Source organism: Mastomys coucha, unplaced genomic scaffold (genome assembly GCF_008632895.1).
Source record: "Mastomys coucha isolate ucsf_1 unplaced genomic scaffold, UCSF_Mcou_1 pScaffold21, whole genome shotgun sequence".
Taxonomy (NCBI): domain Eukaryota; kingdom Metazoa; phylum Chordata; class Mammalia; order Rodentia; family Muridae; genus Mastomys; species Mastomys coucha.
The window spans coordinates 72,270,298-72,282,071 of NW_022196904.1; the positions used below are offsets into that span (position 1 = coordinate 72,270,298).

Consider the following 11,774-nt stretch of genomic DNA (forward strand, 5'->3'; position numbering starts at 1 on the left):
TCCCTCTGTGTGACCTGTCCCTCTGTGTGACCTGTCCCTCTGTGTGACCTGCCCTCCTGTGTGACCTGCACTCCTGTATTACCTCCCTGCCTGGCGATGTGACCCTTTTCATTTGGGGTTAATTTTTTAACAGTGTTGCCTCCTTGCTAGAATATCAGTGTCAGGGCTTTGTCTGTGTTCCTTCCTTCTGTCAGAAATGCTACTTCTCCCCATGAGGTACAGACAGCTTTCTAGGCTGTCTTTTGGAGCTTTCTGGGTACCACATGCCATTTGCTTCATTCTGTCTGGTTTCTACTGGCAGACTCTGCGTCTCTCTGCCCTGGAAGTGTATTTATCTTGGCGTGTTGTGTGGCAGTGCCTTGGTGATTTTAACATACCATACTGATACCTTTTGGCAAACTTCTTGGGTTTGGTAATTAGATAACTCGCATTGTATCAGTTTGAGACATTAGGTTGTAGCACTGTAGCCTTGTTAATTTAGGTTGAATGATAATGTATTGGTTTAAAGCAGTAAGTTGAAGGGTTTTTTTCAATGTTTTTAAAGTTATTTCTTGATCTTTAAATATGACTTTTGCTGTATCCTCCAGGCATCTTTGCCTGCCTGCCTGCCTGCCTGCCTGCCTGCCTGCCTGCCTGCCTGCCTGCCTGCCTGCCTATCTATCTATCTATCTATCTATCTATCTATCTATCTATCTATCTATCTATCTATCTCTACCTACCTACCTACTATTTCTCTGTCATCTATCTATCTACCTACCTACCTACCTACCTACCTACCATTTCTCTGTCATCTACCTACCTACCTACCTACCTACCTACCATTTCTCTGTCATCTACCTACCTACCTACCTACCATTTCTGCCTGTCTATCTATCTATCTATCTATCTATCTATCTATCTATCTATCTATCTATCTATCTATCTATCTATCTATCTCTATCTATCATCTATCTATCTATCTATCTATCTATCATCTATGTCTATCATCTATCTACCATCTATCTAGCAACTGTCTGTCTATCTACTATCTATCTATCTATCTATCTATCTATCTATCTATCTATATCTCACTAAGTAGTCCTGGCTGGCCTAGAACTCATAGAGAATACCCTGTCTCTGCCTCCTGAGTGCTGGAACTAAAGGTGTGCCCAGACTTTGATGCAGGCGTCCCCCTTATTCACCCTCCGTTAGTGAGGACCTCGCCCTGAGCACAGAGCTTTGGCTCTGCTCACTGGCTGGCCACTAAGCTCCAGGAGTTCCTTTTCCCTCCCCAGTGCTGGAGCCAGAGGCACACAGTGCTTTGCATGGCTTTCACAGCTGCACTCCAGTACACTGGCATTTATACAGCTGCTGGGGGTTCAAAGTCAGGTACTCATGTTTGTACAGCATGGTTTTACTAACTGAGCCATCTCCCAAGTCCCCAAACAATTGTTCTGGGACGGAATTCTTAACACTTGTCTCTGTACATCTATTTTTTACTGTTGGTTCTTACTCGTGCTACATGGAAAAACAAGGAAGAAACAACCCCCAAACAAACACCCAGCTTCCGTGTGGTACTGACTGTGACCCAGGCATGGTCAGTTTTTGTCATGCTCTGTTTATACCTCCAATGAATAAACATTTCTTAATTTGTTGGCTGAAAAGTTAGAAATGTATGCATATGTATTTGATCAATGTTAATTTGATTTGATCAATATTAATTTGACTTTCAAGCCCTGCATCATATATGTGTGCATATATACATGTATGTGCATATGAATTGTGTGGCTGGTTGGCACAGTGTCATTATGACTGAGTTTTGTGGATTACTCCTTTTATTGTCAGCCTGAGATCCCAGTCAGTGCTTGGTCCAGGGAAATATTTCCTGTCTGGCGTTGTTAGAAGCTTTATTTTGGTCAGTAATTTCCTGGTATGTATATATTTACTTATTTACTCTTAATATCTTTGTATGTTTTGTTGTAGGTACCTAGAAATTTTTCGTAGCTGGGGTTTCAAAATCTTTTCATTTGAACTGGTTTGTGTGTAGCTCAGCGGTAGAGCACTTGCCTGGGATGCAGAAAGCCCGGGCTTTGATTCCCACCTCCACCAGTGAAGCAACAAAACCCATTCTATTACTCCATCCCTTAATATAGTGATCTTAGTCCACCCCCACGATTATTGTTGGTCTCCTGGGACTTACTGTAACTGTCATATTTTGTGGTTTCTGTCAGCCATTTCTTAGCTTCTATCTGAATATCTTTTTTCTTAATTTCCTTTGGTTTGAAATCCATTAGCTTTCCCCATGTGTTGATAAAGACACTTATTACCACACACACTCCACTATTCTTTGATAGCTTTGTGCTTTTAAAGTTAAATATTAATTATAGAATGAGATGCTTACACATTTCACTGTTGTCTACGGTTATGGCTGAACACATGGGCTTTGGCACACTCACCACACCCGCAGCTCCGCCTCATCCTTACCTGTGCTCACGTGGGTTTTCAAAGAGCCCAGACATTAGATTTTACTTGATTGTTTTCAGTGGATACTTGATTTTGTCACAGGAGCTTTCCCACTTCCATCCCAACCTATTTCCTCTTTGCCAGATGTTCCCTCTTGGTTCTAGCTTTATTTCCTTGAAATAGTATTTATTTTAGTAGAGACCTTGGCGGCTTGGGTATCATTATTTTATTCTTCTTGTAAGGAGGCCTGAAGGTCTGGTTTCTTTGCGCTGAGCTCGTTGAAGCCCCTCCTCGGTGCTCCTGCTCCTTGAAGCCCCTCCTTCATGCTCTCTTTCAGCTGTGGAGTTGCTGAGAGATCTGCTGTCTGCTTACTGCTGCATTGCTTGTCCACCTCACAGGCCCCACCCCAGACAGTCTTGGATAGTTTATTCTTGAGATCTTATCAATTAATATTCATCTTTCTTAGTAACTTGAGTATATTTTCAAAATTAAAGACTTGTGTCTTTGTGTAATAAGATAAAAGCCAGTTCTTTGTTGTTGTTGTTTTGGTTTTTTGAAATAGGGTTTCTCTGTGTAGCCCTGGCTGCCCTAGAATTCACTCTGTTGACCAGGCTGGCCTTGAACTCACAGAGATCTGCCTGCCTCTACCTCTTATGTGCCTGTATTAAAGGCATACATCGCCACTGTCTGGCCAAAAACCTTTATTCTTAAAATATTGAGTTTTTCCCCCCTGGGTGCCTTTCACTTTGGAGCCACTCATTCTCTGTCTCGACCAGCTCATATTTCAATAGAAAGTAAAGTGCTTTGTCTGTTTTGTTTTGTTTTGGAAAGTCCCTTAAATACTTTCCAGCTTACTGTTTCTGTTCTGATTATTCCCAGTCTGGAGTTTACCCCCCCTGTGCCTGGCTGTTTTTTGTTTTTGTTTGTTTGTTTGCTTGCTTTTTGCCAAATTGATATAAGCCAGGATCACCTCTACTGAGAAATACCTCAATCATTGGCCTATAGGTAAATCTGTGGGCATTTTCTTGATTAATGATTGATATGGGAGAGTCCCACTCACTGTGAGCAGTGTCATCCCTGGTCCTGAGTTATATAAGAAAGCAGGCTGAGCGTGCAATGAGGAGCAAGCTGGTAAGCAGCACCGCTCCATGATCTCCACTTTAGTTCCTGTCTCCAGATTCCCACCTTGAGCTCCTGCCCTGGCTTCCTGGATGACGGACTCAAACTATGAGCTGCCGTCAGCCTTGCTCGCCCCACATTGTGTGTGGCCACAGTGTCACAGCAATGGGAGGACCCATAACAGATAGAGCCAGGGAATTCCTTCCAACATGGACCAGTTGAGGAGGTTTCTGGTCTCTCAATACTAAGTGGATCTCTAATCCATATTATAAGACCAGGATCAGTGCATTGGTTTCTCCAGTTCCAATAATGAAGGAGATTGTAGATGACTACTTCAGTCATCATAACACACCCAATGTATAAAGTGTGGTGGGCTGCGGTGGCTCTTCTTTCCCAAGTGACCTTCCACTCTCCTCCAAGCTAGATCACTGTGGATCTTAGAGAAGGAACAGAAGTGTGTGCAAAGCATGTTTATAGCTACAAAGTATCTAAAGCCCAAGTTCCGTGGTCACATAGCACAGCCTATCCTCCATTTTGTTGATTAAGGCAAGTGGTGGATGGAGTGAGATACCCTGTCTCTCAGTGAGTGGAGCTACAAGGCATAGCAGCCATTTTTGAAGTCTTCTATGGTGACAAGATATAAGGCCAGAGTGTGTATAACTCCCATTAGTCTCTGAGTATTACTTCCAATTAGTATTAGAACCAATACTGGAGGTGACTTTGCCCCTCAGTGTTTGGTGTAGAGCAGTCTCAGATGATTCCTTTGAGGTCATGTCTCATATTAAGGATTGGAACAAGCTGTCTGACCTCTGTCCTCAGCCAGTGAGAACTCTTGTCAAGTGGCTTGTCTTGAGGAGCACACAGGCTCTATAGTTTAAACAACACTGTTTATTGGACTTACTTCCTAGCGGATGGGGTCGGGGCATGTTGGTGGACATCGAATGAGACTCTCCTGATTGTTCTCTCAGCTGTGGGTCAGCTGGGTGGCTGTGCTTCTGGGGCATGAGTGGCCGTGGATGATGGGACTGGTGTCCCTTTACTTCTCTGTGTAGCAGAGCTTGTTCACAGGCAAAGGTTTCAGGGAAATGGGTGAAAGCACATAGGTCTCTTTCTAGCTAGGCTTGGTTCTGTGTGGTCCAAACAAGTCATGGCTGCCCTGATAGTGGGGCAATAGAATACTAACTCTTTTTTTTTTTTTGAGACAGGGTTTCTCTGTGTAACAGAGCCCTGGTTGTCGTGGACTTTTCTTTGTAGATCAGGCTGACCTCAAACTCACAGAGATCCACCTGCTTGTGTCGTGAGTGCTGCGATTAAAGGTGTGTGCCATCATGCCAGGCCCTGCTAGTCATTTTTGTAAGCCACTCTCCAGGAAATCCTGTGTCACATCTCTAATTTAAGCTAAACTCTGTGTCTGTTTACCATGCCCACACCTCATTAACCTGGAGCAATAGTGGGTGTGCGAGAGTAATAAGACAAGCAGCCAGCCGAAGCTGCCTGCATGTAAGGGATCTGCAGTCCCCTTAGCAGCAGCTTACTGTGACTTTACACATGTAGTAACACTTTAAAGCCATAAATAACTCACAGTGAAATACTTTTTATAGAAAATACACTTTGTGCCGGGCGGTGGTGTCATACGCCTTTAATCCCAGCACTTGGGAGGCAGAGGCAGGTGGATTTCTGAGTTTGAGGCCAGCCTGGTCTACAGAGTGAGTTCCAGGACAGCCAGGGCTACACAGAGGAACCCTGTCTCGAAAACACAAACAAACAAACAAAAACAACAACAACAAAAAGAAAATACACTTTGTTATGGCAGTCTGTTCTCCTTGTTCAGGAAACCAAATCCATTGGGGCAGAGTCACTTTTCTGAAAGGCTTCTCTAAGTGATTGTGTTGGGCAGGGCATCTTTAGAGACCTGCCTGCCATGCTCTCCGGCTTGCCAGGGTGTGATCTGTGGCCTCTGCCTCCCTTTCAATGTTTGTCTTCTTCCGTTCTCCCCTCTTCACGCGGGAGTCAAACTCCTTAGTGTTTTGTGAGCACACTGGCGTCTCATTATCTTGAGACTTTCTTTTTGGTGGTCACAGTGGTATGGCGGGTGTGTGTAAGTGTTTGGGTGTGTGTGCACATGTGTGTGCACATTCTGCACAGTGGGCACATGTCTTCAATTAGTATTTAGTGGGTAGATAACAGAGATGCTGCTAAGCATCTCACATTGTACAGACAGCCCCGCAAAGGATAGGATCTGGGCTCAGTATCACCCTTCCACCCTTTCCATGCCCACTCAGTTTTTCCTTTTTGAAAACACCATCACATCCTGGAAGACCTTTCCCATAGTGCTGCACACTGAAATGCCGCTATCCTTAAAAAGCAAGCTCAAATGCCAAGCACTCTAGGAGTCAGGTCCTGGATGGTCTGCCTTCTGCTCTGCAGACTGAACATATTTTCTAAGTAGCTCTGAGAGTCTACTGAGTTGATGCATTGATAAGAATTTGCATCTGGTCCTAGCATTTGTATGTTTTTATCACCTGTCTCTGACATTCAGGCTGTTTGGGTGCTAACTCTTGTCACTCCTTGTGTTCCTAGCTGTTTTGTCATTGCTTATATTAGAGTTACTTTGTACCATCTGGTGAGGATGGGTGCATGATGAACAAGTGGGAAGTGTGCATTGTCCCATGATCTTTTTGTTTTAGTTGTTGTGGCATGCGCGCGCACGTGTGTGTGTGTGTGTGTGTGTGTGTGTGTGTGTGTGTAAGAGGTCTGGGAACAACCTTGTGGAGTTGGTTCTCTCCTTCTACTTCTACATGGGTTCCAGGGCTCGAACTCAGGAACCTTTACTGTCTGTTGGTCCCTGATAGTTTCCATAAAGGATGAGGAAAGGTCGCTCAGCATTAAAAGCACTTCCAGAAGATCTGGGTTCAAGTCCCAGCACCCACATGGCAGCTCACCACTGTCTGTAAATAATGTTCTAGGGATCTATATGCAGGCAAAACCCCAATGTACAAAACAAAACCAAAAACCAACAGCGCTAGAAACAAGATTTTTTATACTAATTTCAATGAAAGACATATAGAGAATCTTTGTACAGTGAAAACATTTGTGTTTATTTTTGCAGCTGTTTAGTGAAAAAATAAGTGGTGCCGAAGGAACGAAGCTAGATGAAGAATTTCTGGACATGGAAAAGGTAAATAAAGCTGTTTGAACATGGAAAGGTTAGAAATGAGCTGTCTTTGCCAGTGGGAGAACCTCCTACTGCTGGGAATATTACCTGGAGTGGGAAGCTAGAAGGTTCAAATGCAAGTATGGGGTGCAGAATCGGGAAGGCGGACCTCAGGGCTTGCCAGTCCAAGTCCGGCTCTGGATTGAACCACATCTAGTCTGGGCATGTTGAGGAAGAAAATGGGATGTAACTAACTGGTTCCCTCTAGTGGCCAGATGTCAGAATGCATAAAATGTGGGCCTTGGCAACAACTCCAGAGCCAAATGGTGCTCATATGTCTTAGAGAGTCAACTGTTTCTGTGACAAGGCTTTTCCGATATATAACAACTGATTTATCATTTGGGAATCTAGGATATTGTTCCCATCTGTTTTAGCAGCTGCACAGCAAATACTTTTCTGCCGTTAGAACTGACAGGGTGAACTCTAATGAGCTAGTTTATCATTTTGTGAGCTGTGACACAGAGATGAGAATGTGTGTCCTACTGGCCTTCCAGAATCATATATGCAGATGAAATAATTTAGAATATCGTACTTGGCTTGGCACTCCAATGATGGACATGCAACGGAGGACTGCAGAATCCGTCCCTGGTGCTATCTATCCCCGGTCATCTACCTGGAGAGTGGCTCCCGTGAGCTGGAGCTGGGTTCACACTGCTCAGCTTTCCCCTCCCCTCCCCCGCCCCCTTTGTCTTGGACCCTTTGAGCAGAGCTTGTCCTAATAATTAGACTTCTCAGACCAGAGGTGCAGGCCTGGGTATGGCTGGCAGTGCAGATTGAGGGAAAGCCCGGCTCGGGGTATGGGCTAAGAGGAGAATCTCTTCTCCAGGTGGGACCTGGCCAGCCTTCCTCCAGGAAGTGCCCCTGAGAGGAATGCAATATCTAGAATTGAAGATTATTTTGTGTTTGATTTTGAAAAAAGAATTTCTGTAAATTGAAAACCCTATTAACATGTTAATATGATTGACATATCTGAAGTTGATTTTTAAAAATTTTTTAATATATAATGGTAGGATGTATATAGCTTTTTTACCAACTGGATTATTCAATTCAGATGCTAAACTTAAAACAAATATCTGGTGTTCTGTTATTGGGTCTTTTATCCCGGACAAGCTGGGTTCAGACACCTGTTCTCAACAAGCCTGTTAAAGAGGCAGGTGGCAGGGCAAAGCAGGGCAAAGCAGTTTATTCAGTGTAGCCACGTCCGCACTGAGAGAAACATACTAAGATTCTGTGTGAAATGAGGCTCTGATTTTAATGGTGGGCTGGGGCATGTGTAACGAGGCAGTGCTGGCCAGGATGTGGCGGAGGCATGGGTAACTAAACTAGGCTGTGGTGCTGGTCATGGCCCCAACTCTGCCCTTGTCTCTGGTTCATTCTCTTCTGCAAGGTGGATCCTGAGTGTCTTAGTCAGGGTTTCTATTCCTGCAACAAAACATCATGACCAAGAAGCAGGTTGGGGAGGAAGGAGTTTATTCAGCTGCACATCTACATTGCTGTTCATCACCAAAGGAAGTCAGGACAAGAACTCACACAGGGCAGGAACTTGGAGGCAGGAGCTGGGGCAGAGGCCATGGAGGAATGCTGCTTACTGGCTTGATTCCTCTGGCTTGCTCAGCTTGCTTTCTTATAGAACCCAAGACCACCAGCCCAAGGATGGCACCACCCACAAGGGGCCCTCCCACCGTTGATCACTAATTGAGAAAATGCCTTATAGCTGGATCTCATGGAGGCATTTCCTCAAGGGAGGCTCCTTTCTCTGTGATAACTCCAGATTGTCTCAGGTTGACACACAAACCCAGCCAGCACAGGTGGTATGAAACCACTTTCTCCTTTGCTGGGTATCAGGGCTTCCCTGGATCCTCTCACATAGCATAGCATCCTGGGAAATTCCAGTATCTGCTAACCAGTGGGGCCGGACAGGAGGAGGCCAGACAGGAGGGGTTTCTTAGGAATGTCTTCACCCCTGATGGGGTAGTTGAAGTTTTAGCTGATGGACTGAAAACCCTCTTGTTTATTCCTGTTTGAGTTTTTTCCCCCACCAAAAGTCATTGGTAGTGACAGAAGTATAAAAATAATATCTACACTATAGTATAAGATAGAGAAACTTGCTACTATATGATTATATCATATGTTACAAAACTAAGTACTATAAGGACTTTATGGAAGAAATTAGAGTCATCTAAAAGATGACATGAGAATGACCGGGTAGTGGGAAGAACAACCCACAAACATGCTTACTAAGCAGAAATCAAGGATCGATGCTAACATCAGAGTACAGCATGGTCCAAAAATGCAAGGCAAGGAAAAAATGCTTCCTTTAAAAAATTGTCACGTTAATGCATTCTTTAAAATTTTATACATGTATCTTACTCATACCTATTTCCTCTCTAACTTTCCCCAAATAACCCCAAAAGAACTTCAAAAAATATAAGAAGATGAAGAAAAGTATCAAAACCAGAAAAGTATCGGAGTTCTAAATTAGTTTGTACCACGTGACACAGCTTCTGTGAAGTAGAAACTGTGCGGAGTGCACGAGAAGAGATGGCAATCAAAGCAGCTGCCCCACCTTCCGCTCTCGTAACAGCAGATGACCAACGGTTCTCATAGGCTCAAGGAAGATTTGGGGAAATATTAACAACGTTGACTGTATTAAGTAGAGCCTATGTCCCCCAAGTGGAAATGAGCATTCTTTCCAGGTTCTTTGGTTGCAATCACAGAAGGAATCATGCTGAAAGTTTCATAAAACCATTGAATGAAATAATCCCAGGGAAGATAGCTTTCCCAGTGCCACATGGTTGGATCCTCAGAAATGTGAACTTTGGGCAGGAGAGAGCCAGTGTAAGAGCACTCGTTGCTTTTGCAGAGGAGCAGGATTTGGCTCTTAGCTGGTGACCCACAACCATCTTGTCACTTCAGTTGCAAGGTACTCAGTGCCCTCTTCTGTCCTCCAAGGGTAGAAGGCACGCACACAGGCAAATGCTCATTTATAGAAAATAAAAATAAATCTCCTTTTAAAATGTAAAGTCACTTCTTCATTTGAAGGAGATTTTAATAAAAACATAGAATTATGTGTTAGGACAAGTGACAGAACTTTGCATTCCGCACTTGTGACAGGGCTGCGTCTCAAATGCAGTTAGTAGGAAATCAGGGTTGAAAAAAAGCAAGGACATCACAGACATGTACATATACATAACAAAAAATAAACCTTTACAAAAAGGTTGAAAGACAGAAAATAATAACAAAAAATAGATGCTAAGTGATCTTTTTGTTTTGTTTTTGATGAAAAGGTGGAAAATCATAAAGACTAGGAGGGAGGAGGGAGGAATTGCTAGGGAGGAGGGAGAAGGCACAAATGCTCATTGCAAAAGAAAGGGCTATAACCATAACCACAGGTTGTTTTATATTGTGTGTATGTTGTGTATTTTGTCTACATATAAATATATATGTATCATAAAATATATATACATACACATATACATACATACATATCTGTATACTGTGTGTGTGTCCAGTACCTATGAAACTCAAACAGGAATAGACAAGAGGGTTTTCAGTCCATCAGCTAAAACTTCAACTGCCCCATCAGGGGTGAAGACATTCCTAAGAAACCCCCCCATCTATGAAAGTCAGAAGAAAGTACCAGGTCTCCTGAAACTGGAGTTTTAGACGGTTGGAAGATGCCATGTGGGTACTGGGAATGGAGCCTAGGTCCTCTAGAAGAGCAGCCAGTGCTCCTAACTACAGAGCCATCTCTCCAGCCCCTAGATACAATCTGCTTAGTTGACCCAATGACTGTAAACTCATGGTATCCTCAGAATCCTGTTCTGCTATTCGACCCCAGTATGGGCCTGGCCAGGCCTGGGAGAGTTAGTTGCACTTCCCCGGGAGTCCTATATTTAATCAACTGGAAAACACGCTTCACAACACACAGCCTTCCCCAACATGCTTATACCTCTCTGCCTGCCTCTGTTTTTTTCTTTTGAGTTTTGCCAAAGATACCTGCATAACAGTTTGTTAGTGCAGACACACCTGTGTGCGCGCACATCTGAGCCATCCAGGGGGGCCATTTGGTTTTGTTTCTTTATATTTACACTTTTCTTTTTCAGCTTTCCTTTGACCACCTATCTTTGCCAACATGTTCAGTAATGTGCATAGAATTTCTTTTGTTTCTCCTCCTGATGAATTTCCTTTCACAATGTATATCTCACCAGATTATTTTATTTTTTAAAATTTATGTATAATGAGACTTCTGAGCTCTGTGGATGCCGACCTTCTGTGATCCCCCTCCCTGGCTTGCCACTCTTTGTAAACTTCATGTGCTGTATCTGTCACTGTGTAGTATGACATTTTTGTGTGTCACAGTTTTAACTATGTGGGATCTCAGGTCAAGCTTTAGATGCATCTTTCCATGTCAGCATTTTGAGACATTCTGTTTTTTTTTTTTTTTTTTTTTTTTTTTTTTTTTTTTTTTTTTTTTTTTTTTTGTATTTTTAAGATTTATTTATTTATTTATTTATTTATTTATTTATTTATTTATTTTATGTGTATGAGTACACTGTAGCTGTACAGATGGCTGCTTGCTCCGGTCCCCCTTGCTCTGGCCCCCACTTTTTGTATTTAAATATTAAAAGAACTCGAACTGGAAAAAAAAAGAAAATAATTTTTATTGTGTCTTATAAATCCCTAGTATACTTCTGATAAAAGTTCTTTCTTATATGTGTTTTTACAAGTATTTTCTCACACTTTTGGATTTTCAGTGTTGTTTAAGGGTATTCCACGGAACAGGTTTATTTAAGTTTTATAAACTTAATATTCATCTTTTATCTCCAGTGATTTGATATCAATTTATGAATCCTTTACTTTGTCCAAAGTCACAAAAGTTTCATTTTCTTCTTGATTTGCTTGGTTGCCATGTTTCTTTTTTTTTTCTTTCTTTTTTTGATATTTTCTTTATTTACATGTAAATTTCTCCTTTCCCAGTTTCCCCTCCAAAAAACAA

At 42.7% G+C, this 11,774-nt stretch overlaps 1 protein-coding gene across 5 annotated transcripts in view; it reads left to right on the forward strand.

The window, feature by feature from the left end:
* The window catches only part of Sh3gl3 (SH3 domain containing GRB2 like 3, endophilin A3), a 124,960-nt gene that overhangs the window by 70,402 nt on the left and 42,784 nt on the right, over window positions 1–11,774 (forward strand). For all 5 annotated transcript variants that reach the window (XR_004123200.1, XM_031387202.1, XM_031387205.1 and 2 more), the window contains exon 2: window positions 6,671–6,739. Coding sequence is in view for 3 of the 5 variants with exons in the window: in XM_031387202.1 (XP_031243062.1) it covers window positions 6,671–6,739 (69 nt within the window). In the remaining 2 variants the exon portion in view is untranslated. The remainder of the gene's footprint in view (window positions 1–6,670; window positions 6,740–11,774) is intronic.